General features: G+C 41.7%; 1 protein-coding gene across 1 annotated transcript in view; it reads right to left on the bottom strand.

Annotated features, from left to right (window-relative positions):
• Positions 1 to 1,725: 1,725 nt before the first annotated feature.
• The window catches only part of LOC137335929 (deleted in malignant brain tumors 1 protein-like), a 29,128-nt gene continuing 16,128 nt past the window's right edge, over positions 1,726 to 14,725 (bottom strand). The window contains exons 6-15 of the mRNA XM_068001443.1: positions 14,335 to 14,652; positions 14,174 to 14,251; positions 13,774 to 14,091; positions 13,596 to 13,637; positions 10,827 to 10,943; positions 6,187 to 6,294; positions 5,320 to 5,424; positions 3,426 to 3,557; positions 2,951 to 3,110; positions 1,726 to 2,357 (exon numbers count right to left, since the gene is read on the bottom strand). Coding sequence (XP_067857544.1) covers positions 2,977 to 3,110; positions 3,426 to 3,557; positions 5,320 to 5,424; positions 6,187 to 6,294; positions 10,827 to 10,943; positions 13,596 to 13,637; positions 13,774 to 14,091; positions 14,174 to 14,251; positions 14,335 to 14,652 — 1,352 coding nt within the window. The 3' untranslated portion in view covers positions 1,726 to 2,357; positions 2,951 to 2,976. The remainder of the gene's footprint in view (positions 2,358 to 2,950; positions 3,111 to 3,425; positions 3,558 to 5,319; positions 5,425 to 6,186; positions 6,295 to 10,826; positions 10,944 to 13,595; positions 13,638 to 13,773; positions 14,092 to 14,173; positions 14,252 to 14,334; positions 14,653 to 14,725) is intronic.

Consider the following 14,725-nt stretch of genomic DNA (forward strand, 5'->3'; position numbering starts at 1 on the left):
TTTGGACAGGTTGCCAAACATCAGTTGTATTCCCTTGAGTTTTGAAAGTGGAGGGGTGATCTGATTGAGGTGTTTAAACTGATAATAGGATTCGATCGAGTAGAAATGGAAAAAGGTATTTCCTTTGGTCGGGGATTCCCTAACGATAGGGCACAAACATAAAATTAGAACTAGGACATTCAGGAGTGAAATCAGGAAGCATGTTTTCACCAAAATCTAGCACTCTCTCCCAAAAAGGCAGTAGAAGTTGGGTTAACTGATATTTTCAAAACTGATATCGATAAATTTTTATGCGGTAAGGGTCTCAAAAATTATGGATCAAACGGATCCAAATCGAGTTGAGTTACAGATCAGCCATGATCCAATTAAATTGCCGAACAGACACGAAGGGCTGAAAGCCCTCCTCCTGTTTCCATGTTCCCTCTGCTGTTGAATACTGGACAGTGCAGCATTTATCCTGAAAGGGTAATGGACGCCCTCTGCTGGTGGTTAACTGCAGTATTTAACTTTGAGAATGAAATTCAAAAACATTGACTCTGAAATTCTAATCAGATTTTCCTGATTTCTCGCCATATTCCGGAACCCCCATATATAGTGTAGGGCAGCGAAACAACATTGTGGTGTTTCTGGCAACCAGTTGTTTTTCAGACTGTAGGGGAGTATACAGTGGTGTTCCCCAGGGGTCAGTATGAGGACCGGACCACTGTTATTTTAATATATATTAATGACTTGCATTTGAGTATAGAGGGCATGATTTCAAAATTTGCAGATGACTCGAAACTCGAAAATGTAGTAAACAATGTGCAGGATAGTAACAGACATCAGGAGGACATGGACAGACTGGTGAAATGAGCAGACACATGGCAGATGAAATTTAACGCAGAGAAATCTGAACTGATACATTTTTGTCGGAACAACGAGGAGAAGCAATATAAATTAAATGGTACAATTTTAAAGGGAGTACAGGAACAGAGAGACCGGGGGTGTATGAGCACAAATCTTTGAAGGTGACAGTAAAGTGGAAAAGGCTGTTAAAAACGCATAGGATCCTTGGCATTATTAATAGAGGCATAGAGTACAAAATCAAGGAAGTTATGCTAAACCTTTATAAAACCTTAATAACTTGGTTAGGCCTCAGCTGGAGTATTCTGATAAATTTTGGGCACCTCACTTTAGGACGAATGTCAAGGCCTCAGAAGGGGTTAGAGTTAGGGCTAGGGAAGAGATTTACAAGAATGCTCACAGGGATCAGAGATTTCAGTTATTTGGAGAGACTGGAGAAGCTGGGGTTGTTCTCCTTGGAACAGAGAAGGTTAAGTGGAGATTTGATAGTGGTGTTCAAAATCATGAACGGTATTGACAGAGTAATTAAGGAGAAACTGTTTCCAGTAACAGAAGGGGCGGTGACCAGAGCGCACAGATTTAAGGTGATTGGCAAAAGAACCAGAGGCGACATGAGGAATTACTTTTTTACGCAGGGAGTAATGAATGCAGTGCCTGAATGGGTGTAGAAACAGATTCAATAATAAATTTCATAAGGGAATTCAAAAGGAAAAACACATAGGGCTATGGGTAAAGAGCAGAGGAGTGGGGCTAATTGGATCGCTCTGTCAAAGAGCCGGAACCAGTACGATGGGCCGAATAGCCTCCTTCTGTGCTGTGCCACAACATGACACTATGATAACGTGTTTAATATATTCAAAGAAAAAGCGATAAAGGCAAAAATTCCAACTAAAATATTTAATACATGTATTTTATTATTGAATGCTATTTACATTGTACATCACCACTTATGTTATGAGACTGCAGCAGTCTCTGTACATCGAGTATAAGGTGGGAAAACATCTGTTGTTCCAGTTTTTGTATTGGTGGATGGACAGTTACAATAAATGGATATAAAACAGGCAGACCATTCATTGGATCTCCTGCGGGTTCTGAACCTCCTGCAATGAAGAGATATGAAAAAGTGAAGCGATCACAAAATGAAGATCCTGTAAACTCATAATTAATCAACACAACTTCTTAATCTCTATTACAGGATCCGCGTATATACAGTATTAACAGACTGAGAAATTATCCGAAATACATTCTTTCCGTTTTACATTTGTTAATTACACAGAACACATACACTTTCAGACAGAATATGGAGAAAAAACAAATCCAGTTATTTCAACACAAAGTGACATGGTGATCGATTAAAATAAAGTGATGTTTATATTGTGATGAAAAGCACATTCAGCGTCTTCACGCTGTTGGAAAAGTTAATGGACATTCTCTCAGATTTCACACAGAATATTTCGTGCCAGTCTCTGTCACGTCTCGGGACATCACATCCTGGATTTAACGTTGACTTTTTTCTGGAAGGGAAAAAACACATTGAGAGAGAGGGAAAGAGAGAAAGAGAGAGAGAGAGAGAGAACGGTGAAAACAATTCCCACCAACACACCATAGAATCAAATGTAGTCTTTCTTCACTAGTAAATACTCAGAATATTCTCTCTGATATGTCACGTCAACGAGCTGCACGAAACACATTCCCCCCTATCATACGATAGACAGGATATGGTTGGTATAAAGGGAACTTTTATTTCAATAATAACGATGCAGCTTGTTCTCTTTTATAATTATAGAATTATAAACTGTAGAAAACACATTCCCCACAATCAGAAAATATAATTAAAGACAACCTTATTAAAGGGCCTTTTATTTAAATAGTAAAGACACAGCATATTTTCTCTGATATTTTCCATTACCAACCGCAGAACACACTCGACATTATAACAGAATGGATATCACACGGGACTGGACACTCCCCCAGCACTGGGATATCAGGGATAGAAACAACTGCAGTCCTTGGTTAATATGTGCAATAATCAATATCACCCGGGACTGGACTCTCTCCTAGCACTGGGACACAAACAATTGAACAAACAATAAAACGCTGCTCTTACCGATTTGATGTAGAACTTATACTATTTTAAGCCACAATCTCACTGTCCATCGGTGGCCAAATGTCCGGGGCTGCGTCCGAGTCATGGACAACATCGTCATTTTTTCCGTGAATGAAAGGGACAGGGAAACCGGGCTCAGTGCGGGTCTGAGAGCTGTATACTGTGGGGAGAGAGAGATTATGGATTAATGATGGGATTGAAACCGGGATCAGTGCGGGTCTGAGAGCTGTATACTGTGGGGAGAGAGATTATGGATTAATGATGGGACTCAGTGCGGGTTTGAGAGCTGTATGATGTGGGGAGAGACAGATTGAGTATTAATATTATGATTGAAACTGCAGTGTATATATGTATGCTATATATTTGTGTCACCGCCGATTGGAATGGAATTCAAAACAGCGCCAATACATCAATACGTCAGTACATTCCTACAGAGGGGGCTGGTGAATTCAGGAATATCAGAGATTGAACTCACCGAGAGTGCAGAGATCACCGCCGGCTCTTGTGAGTGTGGGCGGATCATCAGGGTCACTTTCCAGCGGGAAGTGACCGCCCTGCGTGTCAATGGCTCCAGGTTCAACATCGTCATAATCGCCCGGAACCGAACCTGGGAGGAAATAGTGATTCTCACTGAAACCAAATGATAGAACTCGGAACTTAGAATTATATTATTATTAGTCAATCTCCCTGGGACTTGCAGGGAGGGACAGTGGAGCAATTGTATTTTTCAGGTGAAGTGGGGTGAGAGGGCGGGTAATTATTGGATCATGATGTGCAAAGGTAGTTTAGTCTCCGTTTAAAACTCACACATCCTCTGCTGATATGTTGAATGTACATTATAAATTCCTTTGTCCAAATTTCTAACAGAAGCTTCCAGTGTCCACCTGTCAGGCTGGAATTGCTTCTCCCGTCCAGTGAATCAACTACAGAGCCGTCACTGGTGGGACGGTGTAATTACAGTGTGACCGTTCACACCGCCAGTTTCCGCTGTAAATGTGAACATCGGAATTTGTCATCGAAGTAAATTGACAGGCCGTACGTGCAGATGTAACTTTTAAAATCTGCGATTTGAATTAGATTGAATGTCATTATAATCAGAATGCTAATGGATTCAGAGTCATTTTCTGTTTATAAAATCGACTATTATAAATCTGATAACATATTGATATAATTGAGCCTGTCGATTCAACGTGTCTGGAAGAACACTCGTTCGCGTGCTGAGAACACACTCTGTTGCAACTTTTACAACTCAACTGAAGATTGTATAATTATTTGAAATCTGCTGATTTGCTGAATTCATTTTTCACAGAACTTGAAGATGCAATTGTTCTCGTGAATTACATTAAGCCCAGTTAGGAACCGCATTCCCAAGGAAATCAATGTGACAGACCCATTTTCCCACATTCCAGGAATATCAGAGTGACGGATCCACTTCTCCCCACACTCCCAGTAATATCAGAGTGACGGATCCACTTCCCCCACACTCCCAGTAATACCAGAGTGACGGATCCACTTCCCCTGCACTCCCAGTAATATCAGAGTGACGGATCCACTTCCCCCACACTCCCAGTAATATCAGAGTGACGGATCCACTTCCCCTACACTCCCAGTAATATCAGAGTGACGGATCCACTTCCCCCATCCCAGTAATATCAGAGTGACGGATCCACTTCCCCCATCCCAGTAATATCAGAGTGACGGATCCACTTCTCCCATCCCAGTAATATCAGAGTGACGGATCCTCTTCTCCCACACTCCCAGTAATATCAGAGTGATGGATCCACTTCTCCCATCCCAGTAATATCAGAGTGACGGATCCACTTCTCCCACACTCCCAGTAATATCAGAGTGACGGATCCTCTTCTCCCACACTCCCACCCCTATTGTTTCACTGAGCGCAAACTGACCTGCACTAGAACTGATTTTGTGCTGTTACCTGTGGTCATTGACATATGGACCGAGTTTGTCTCAATTCGGTTTAAAATAATGCAGCCTCAATACGCAGACAGCGGAGACGTTAATGAGACCAAAGCGTCTGGGATTTAAACCAGAGAACGGGAGGGTCCTGTAATATCGCACTGAATCACCCACCCAACCAGCGCACACATTTCACATTCCATAGAGAAATGTGAGGAAATACATTCAACGGAATTTTTCATTCCATGATACTACTGGGTACAAACAGGATACATTTGCTTCAAATCCAAAGTATTTTTGCAATCTTTTGTAACTAAAGTCCCTCTCCAGAACCGCGGGTCATTGGCAGTGTCAATTTACTTTGAATAACTCTGATGTCTTCAGTTCTTGGTTTTCGACAGTAGAGATCATGAACACATCAAAGAGATCGTGGGAAGTGAAAATGTACCCACCCTGATCACTGGAGGAGATCCCTTCATAATCTTCTGATCCCGGATCATTGACACCCAAACTGGTGTAATATTCGATATTATTGAGGGAGTCAATGGAACTGGAAACTGTGAAACACAAAACATGGATGGTTATTGGAGAGATTGATTGGGAAACCGGAACAAATAATATCAAACCTTCAACGTCCCTGTGTTAATGTCCTGGAATTTGTTACAAGGGGAAGACCGATCACCATCTTCTCAGGAGAACTAGAGATCGACAATGAATGGACCCAGAACACCTTCACCACACGGACTGTGGTGATTCAAACAGATGGCCTACCACCACCTTCTCAGGATAACTAGGGATGGACAATGAATGCCGTCGCTACCAGTTATACCCACATCCCGTTAATGAATAAGAAACAAACTGGGCAGCCCGATAATACCGATTCTGTTACACAGAACAGAGCAGACACATTAATACAAATTATCGTCCGGTCGTCTCGATAATATCTCACATATCAGAGAAGAAACAATAATACAGAGTAAAGCCCGTTAGTAAAGAAGCTCTCAGATATCAGAACAATGGGAATCTTCCCAAAGCCAATACTGGGATCATTATACACAAGGACACAGAGACGGTCTCACTGTGTTCGGAATTCTTCACATGGGAACAATGAAAGGCCCAGAGGGAATCTTCCCAAACTCATTCCTGTTGTTACTATACACACGGACACAGAGACTCTCTCACTGTGATAACAATATCTCACATGGGAACAGTGAACAGACTGCTGATCGTTTTCAGTCAGAACAGTTACAATTAAAATGGATATTTAAGGAAAGCGGAGCCTATCCAGTAAAGATTCGTATCAAAGGAAAAGTACAGACCTGATCCACGGAGCTGAGTGGAATTCTCGCCGGGTGGAATATTCTCAATCTCTTCATAAATTGCTTGGTACAAACCAGCAGGCGAACCCCTGCCGCGAGTGACAGCACCTGTTGGAGGGAGGGCGGGGAGATTAACATTTTGTTTCATTCCACGCACATTTACCACTAATTTGTGTGCGAATAAATCCAAATCACAGAGAAGCTGGTCGTCAAGGAACAAAGGCAGGTAGTGTGGACAGGGAAGGGATTTTCGTGTGTGCATGCATGCGCACGTGGGTTTGAGTATACGTACGTGCCTGTATGAGTGTATGAATGTTTGTTATGTGTGTGTTTGAGTATCAACAAGTGTGCATTTGTATGAATGTGTGTGTATATATGTGTGAGTATGAACAAGCGTACGTATGTATGAATGTGTCTGTATATGAGTATATAAACGGATCTGTGTGTATGGGCGTGTGAGTGTATATGAACGAATGTGTGTGCATGAGTGTACATAGACGAGTGGTAGAAGTGCCTAAGGCTGGCTAGGCCAAAAACTCTGGAGTTCCCTCCCTAAACCACTCCGCCTCTCTACTTCTCTCTCTTTCTTTAGGACGCTGCTGAAAGCCTGCCTCTTTGACCAAGCTTTTGGTCCCCAGTCCTAATATCTCCTTATGTCGCTTGGTATCACATTTTGCCTGATTACGCTCCTGTGCATCGCCTTGGGACGATTTACTACCTTAAAGGTGATATTTAATTTCAAGTTCTTTTTGTTGTCCATGTGGTGTGTGTGTTTGTGTGTGTGTGTGTATATATATGTGTGTGCGTGCATGTGTGCTTGTATATATACATCTATATGTCTACGTGTTTGTAAATGTATAGCTGTTTGTATATGTATGTCTGCATGTATGTGTTCGTATATGTATATCTCTATGTACACATATGTCACTTGGAAATATGTTTGTATATGTCTATCTATACTATAAGAATTTGCGTGGTTATACGTGTCTGTATATGTAAATCTATATGTATACCTGCTTTTATATAGTAGCTGTTTGTATAGTTATATCTATCTGTACACATGTTTGTATCGGCATGCGTGCGTGTATACGTGTTTGTATGTGTATTTATGCGTGTATACGTGTTTGTGTACGTTTATTTGCGTGTATAGTTGTTTGTAAACGTGTGTGTGCATGTATACGTGCTTGTATACGTATGTGAGCGTGTATACGTGCTGTGTACGTATGTGTGTGTACACATGCTGTACACTTGTGTGCGTTTACACAAATTGTGTACGTAAACGTGCTCTATACGTATTTGGGCATGTTTACGTGTTGCATACGTATGTTTGCGTGTATACATGTTTGTATATGTATACATATGCGCATATGTATTTGTATATGTATATCTGCATGTACACGTGTTTTATATGTATATCTACATGTATACGTGTTAGTACATGTACATCTATAAGCATGCGTGTTTGTATATATATATATATATATATATATATATATATATATATCACGTTGCATATAGATAAACATAGACAATCACGTGTAGATATAGATATACGTATACAAACACGTATACATGCAGATATACATATGCAAACAGATATACATATTCAAACTCGTATGCACATAGATATACATATACAGACACGTAAACATGCAGATATATATATATTTATATATATATATATATATATATATATATATATATGCAAAAACGTATACATATACAAACACGTATACATATAGATATACATATTCAAATAAGCATATATGCACACACATAAACAAATACGTATACAGATAGATATACATATAAAACAGATATATATATATATATCTATGTGGATACGTGTTTGAATATGTATATCTGTTTGAATATGTATTTATGTTTGTATATGTATATCTGCATGCATACGTGCTTGTCAATGTGTCTGTATGCACACGTGTCTATTTATATATCTACCTGTAGACGTGTTTGTATATGTACATCTACACGTATACGTGTTTGTATCTGTATATCTGTATGCATACGTTTGTGTATTATGTATATATTTTTGTATATATATATATATATATATATATATATATATATCTGCATGCATATCTGTTTGTATCTGTGTATCTATATGTACATGTGTTTGTATATGCATATCTGTTTGTATCCGTATATCTATCGGTATACATGTTTGTATACATGTGTATATATGTATGCGTTGTCGTATATGTATGTCTATATGAATGCGTGATTCTATGTGTATCTATATGTATATGTGTTTGCATATGTAGATCTGTTCGTATATGTGCATGTTTTTGTGTTTGTATATGTATGTCTGCATGTACACATGTTTGAATATGTATACGTGTTTGTATATGTGTGCATGTTTATGCATGTATACGTGTTTGTGCATGCGTGTCTGCATGTGTGCGTGTTTGTGCGTGCTTGTGCATGTATACATGTTTGTGAGTGTTTGTGCATGTATGCATCTTTGTGCGTCTATATGTGCATATGTGCGTGTCTGTGTGTGTTTGTGCATGTATGCATGTTTGTGCTTGTATATCTGCATATGTGCATGTTTGTGCGTGTTTGTGCATGAATACATGTTTCTGCATGCACGTCTGCATGCATGCTTTTGTGCACGTGTTTATGTATGTATATCTATCTGAATGCATGCACGGGTACGCAGACGTGTGTCTGTCTCTCTCTCTTTCTCTGTTCGTCTATATCTCTCTCTGCGTCTCTCTCCATATATATATATATATATATATATGTCTATGTGTGTGCGAATGCCGACGTGTGTGCGCATGCCCCCATGTGCGCATGCCCCCGTGTACACGTGTGTGTGGACAGTATCAGTATGGAGGACCGACTAAGGAGGTCATGGTTTCTTGGCCTGTTCAGTCAGTATGAGAAGTGACTTGCTGTGAACAGAGAGCAGGAGTGTGTTGGGTGGGTGAGATGTGAGTGGAATAGTTGTGCTGGGATGTAGAATAATCACTGGCGAAAGCAGAAAGTCACCTCTCAAAATGACGGACAGAAGCTGGTCAGAGATTTCAAGATTGGACTTCCGGACCCCAGAAATTGAAGGGGTGGAACGGATACCCAATGGATCAGGGAAGAATAATAGTCAAATAAATAACTGAAAGCACAGCCCAAAACAGTTCAATTAAACTTTCTGTTCCATTGTTGCAACAAGTAAATTTTTCTGGAATCTCATTTACCGGCTGACATCCTGGGACGGTGAATGTGGACACTTAAGGGAAGGTCGTGCCTGACTAACTTGATTGAATTTTTTGAGGTGGTAACAAGGAGGGTCGATGATGGTAGCACGTTTGATGTAGTCTACATGGATTTTAGCAAGGCTTTTGACAAGGTCCCAAATGGCAGACTGTTCAAAAAAGTAAAAGCCCATGGGATCCAAGGGAAAGTGGCAAATTGGATTCAAAATTGGCTCAGTGGCAGGAAGCAAAGGGTAATGGTCGACGGGTGTTTTTTTGACTGAAAGTCTGTTTTTAGTGAGGTTCCGCAGGGCTCAGTACTGGGACCATGTTTTTTGTGTTAAATATTAATCATTTACATTTAAATGTAGGGGGGCATGATAAAGAACTTTGCAGCTGATACAAAAAATGGCCATGATATTGAGGAGGAACGCTGTAGACTGCAGGAAGATATCAATGGTCTCGTCAGGTGGGCAGAAAAGTGGCAAATGGATTCAATCCGGAGAAGTGTGAGGCAATGCACTTGTGGAGGGCAAACAAGGCAAGGGAATACACAATAAATGGGGGGATACTGAGGTGTAGAGGTAGATTGGGACCTTGGAACCTTGGAGTGCATGTCCACAGATCCCTGAAGGTAGCACGACTGGTAGACAAGGTGGTTAAGACGGCTTACGGAATATTTTCCTTTATTAGTCGCGGCATAGAATATAAGAGCAGGGAGGTTATGCTGAAACTGTATAAAACACGAGTTCGGCCACAGCTGAGTACTGCGTACAGTTCTGGTTACCACATTACAGGAAATATGCGATTGCAATAGAGAGGGTGCAGAGGAGATTTAAAAGAATGTTGCCAGGAGTGGAGAATTTTAGCTAAGAGGCAAGATTGGATCGGCTGGGGGTTTTTTTGGAACAGAGGAGGCTGAGGGGTGATTTAATTGAAGTGTATCCAATTATGAGTGACCTAGATAGAGTGGACAGGAAGGACCTATTTTCCCAGCAGAGAGGTCAATAACCAGGGGGCATAGATTTAACGCAATTCGTAGAAGGATTAGAGGGGATTTAAAAAGTACTTGGATATGCAATTGAAATGCTGTAACCTACAATGCTATGGACCAAGTGCTGGAAAGTGAGATTAGGCTGGGTAGCTCTATTTCGACCGGCACAGATACGATGGGTCGAATGGCCTCATTCTGTGCCGTAAATTTTCCATGTTTCTATCTTTCAAATAATTCACCGTTTAAATGTCATATTTTACTAATTCGGGCAGCACATTGAACGGAACAAATCGCCAAAAGCGGATTAAGATTTCTTTCTGACAATACCACGTGAGAATCTCTCTATGGAAAAGTACAATGTACTGGAGTCCCGCCAGGATATGAAACAATATCCGAGATCCAGTGTTCGTTCAGCGGGAGGATTTGAGCCTTACCTCTTCTTGTTGACTTTCTCTGTATTATCACCATCAGTGCGATCAGCTCACAGATTAGAAGGACTCCAAGGGTTATGCAGACGACAACAGGGATGGATGTGCCTTTACCTCCCTGTCCTTAATCATAAGATTACAGAAAGATGTATTACAGCCACAGTCCGCGTTGTGTATTAAAAAGTTTACAATAAATGTTTATTAATTGAATGCACTGCTCATGCGCAATGAGTCGCGCTAAACATTCCCCAATAACTATGGTGCACATTGTACCAGAGAAAAGTATGAGCGGGTCAGAATTATAGAGACCGAGTCCCAGCCCCGCCTCCCATGTACCTGCTGAGTACAGGACAGTTCAAGTATAGTCAGAGACCGGGGATTAACGGGCTTTAAACCGATCTCTTTCAAATACTCGGGAAGGAAAAAGCGTTCCAGTCATTTTGAAGCTAGTCACATGAACTTCAGAAATGATCAAAAGTAACAATAAAGTGTTATTATTAATAAGAATGAGAATAATAATAAGTATAGGAGCATGGAAACATTCGGAACAGGACTACACCATTCAGCCCCTCGAGCCTACTCAGCCATTCAATAAGATCATAGGTGACCTGTACCTCAACTCCAGTTACCGTATATGCTCCATATCCCTTGCTACCCTTCACCAACAGAAATCTATCTATCTCAGGATTGAAAGCTCCAAGTAACCTTGCAACCATCGCATTTTGAGGGATAGAATTCCAGATATTTGCGACAATTTGTGTGAAAAAATTGCTTCCTGATTTCGCTCCTGAATGACCTCGACCTAATTTTAAGATTATGTCCCCTTGTTCTTGATTCCACCATCAAACAAAATAGTTTCTCCCTATCTACCCTATCAATTCCTTTCAACATTTGAAACACCTCGATCAGATCACACTTCAATCTTCTATGCTGAAGGGAATACAAGCCGAGTCCATGCAACATGTCCTCATAATTTAACCCTCTCAGCTCCGGAATTAATCTGGTGAATCTGCGCCAGACTCCCTCCAAGGTCAATATATTCTTTTTGAGTTGTGGTGTCCAAATCTGAACACAGTATCCCAGATGCGTTCTGACGAAGTTTATATACAACTGAAGCTTAACTTGTTCCGCTCTGTATTTGAGACACATTGAGAATTAGGCCAATTACTTTTTGTACCTGTCCGCTGGCATTTAATGTTTTGTCTACCATTTAGAAAATACTCCGATTTATCTTTCTTGGGCCCAAAGTGGATGACCTCATGCTTGCCCACACTAAACTCTATTTTCTATAGTTCTGCACACTCATTTAACCTATCTATGTTCCTTTGCAACTTCCCGCTCCCACAATTTACTGTCCCGATTAATTGGGTGTCATCTGCAAACTTGGATATACAACTCTCTGTTCCGTCATCCAAGTCATTAATACACATGGTGAAAGTTTGAGGCCCCAGAACATATCCCTGGGGAGCACCGCTTGTCACATTCCATCAATCAGATTATGACCCTTTAGCCCCACTCCCTGTCTTCTTCCTCCCAACCAATTTCCAACCCAAGTCTAAACGCTACCTGCAATTCCGTGCATTCTCATTTTCCCTACGAGTCTCTTGTGTGAAACTTATCTGATGCCTTCTGGGAGTGCACTAGAGGACATCCATGGTGTCCATAAGAGCCAGACGAGGGCCAGGCAATGGCCATCTCCAACAAGAGAGAGTCCAATCAACACTTCTTTACATTCAACAGCATTACCATCGCTGAATTACCCACCATCAACGTCCTGGGGTTCACCATTGACCAGAAATTAACTGGAGCAGCCACGTAAATAATGTGGGTACAAGAGTAGGTCAGAAGCTGGGTATTCTGCGGCAAGTGACTCACCTCCTGACTCCACAAATCCTTTCCGCCATTTAAAAGGCACAAGTCAAGAGTGTGATGGAATAACCTCCACTTGCCTGGATGAGTGCAGCTCCAATTACACTTAAGAATCTCGACACAACCCAGGACAACGCAGCCCGTTTGATTGGCACTTCATCCACTATCTTCACTCCCTCCACCATCGGCACACAGTGGATGCAGTGTGTACCATCCACAGGATGCACTGCAGCAACTCGCCAAGGCTTCTTCGATACCACCTCCCAAACCAACGACCTCTACCCCCTAGAAAGACAAGGGCTGCAGGCACATGGGAACAACACAACCTGCAAGTTCCCCTCCAAGTCAAACACCATCCTGACATGGAAATATATTGTAGTTCCTTCATCGTCGCTGGGTCCAAATCCTGGAACTCCCTACCTAACAGTGCCGTGGGAGAACCTTCACCTCACGGATTGCAGCGGTTCAAGGAGTCCGCTCGCCACCAACTTATCAAGGGCCATGAGAGATGGGAAATAAATGCTGGCCTTGCCAGCGATGCCCACATCCCATGAATGAATAAAAAAAAACGCTCCATTACCCACCTTATTAGTGACCTCCTCTAAAATCAGCTAGAATATTCAGACATGACTTACCCTGAACAAAGCCAAGCTGAATCCCCCTGAACAGCTCATATTTGTTCAAGTCACTCTATGCTTAATACACATTCTAGTCTGCACAACTGACGTTAAACTGTAGACTTGTTTTTTCTCTCCCACCCTTCTTAAACAATGGAGTAATATTAGGAAATGTCTAATCTAACGGCACAATTCCTGAATCAAGAATGATATTGGTGACCATAATAGTAATAATACAGTAAAATAAAATATTAATGCGAATGCTAAAACTGATACTCGTGATAAATACCTGCAGATGTGGACGGAGAAGCAGTAGGGGGCAAATCGGGCCCTGTGGAATATATTGTACAAACAAGACATGAACTTAAAATATTAGGAATTTTACATTGAAGATAAAAGTTGTTCCTAATTTACGAAATCAATGAGTCATTTTCACAAAACGAGGAAAATCCGGCTGCGAACCTTACCGGAACAAATCACACTGGCATCTTCCTTGTGATCACAGTCATGTTGACCTGGCGGTGAGGAACGACAGTCGGACAGAAAGGATTCACTTCCAGTGCACTTCACATCATCCAGCCAGATAACACCGTCACCACGGGCAAATGCGGCCCCTCCTGCGGCCTGTAGAGCGGGGCCGCAGCGCAGCTGTCTGCAGACAACATTGGCATCGGCCATATCCCAGGAGTCATCACACACCGTGCCCCAGCCGTTATTGGACAATATCTCCACTCTCCCGGAGCAGTTGGTGTTACCGCCAACCAGCCTCACAGGTTGTCCCAGGTCTGGCAAAGAGAATAATGTCATATTTATTTGGTAAATGCCAAGAATACAAGTCAGATATTTGGTATGAAGAGCAGGAAGCACCTGGTAAATGTCCATCTTTAGAACCAGAGTCTCGAACGCAGATACTTGAACTGTGGGATCTCTCCGGCAATTTGACATCTGTTGAGAAGAGAAACATGCTGACGGTATTAGACACCAATGTTTGAAATGACGCCCGCGCATTGAGAGGTTCGTTGTGTTACCTGAACAAACAACACCTGCATCCTCCCTGTGATTACAGTTGTGTTCACCCCACGGGTCAGACTGACACTGCCAAAGGAACGACTCGTGTGATTTACACTCCATCTCATCGAGCCAAATGGGCCCGGATCCCTCTCCGAATAACCGAGTGTTATACTGAACAGATGTGATAGGGCCGCACTGTAACTGTTTGCAGATCACTTCTGCATCCTTTGGGTCCAGATTTTCCGAGCAAACTGTTCCCCAGGTCCCATTGTAGAACACTTCCACTCTCCCTTCACAGCGATGCTCTCCATTCACCAGCCGCATCTCTTTGTGCTCTGTCAATGAAACATAAAATAACTCGTTGTGTGTTCACACTGCCCACGACATGTTTTACCGGTTGTTTTCTCT

This window comes from Heptranchias perlo, chromosome 20 (assembly GCF_035084215.1).
Source record: "Heptranchias perlo isolate sHepPer1 chromosome 20, sHepPer1.hap1, whole genome shotgun sequence".
In the NCBI taxonomy this organism is placed as follows: domain Eukaryota; kingdom Metazoa; phylum Chordata; class Chondrichthyes; order Hexanchiformes; family Hexanchidae; genus Heptranchias; species Heptranchias perlo.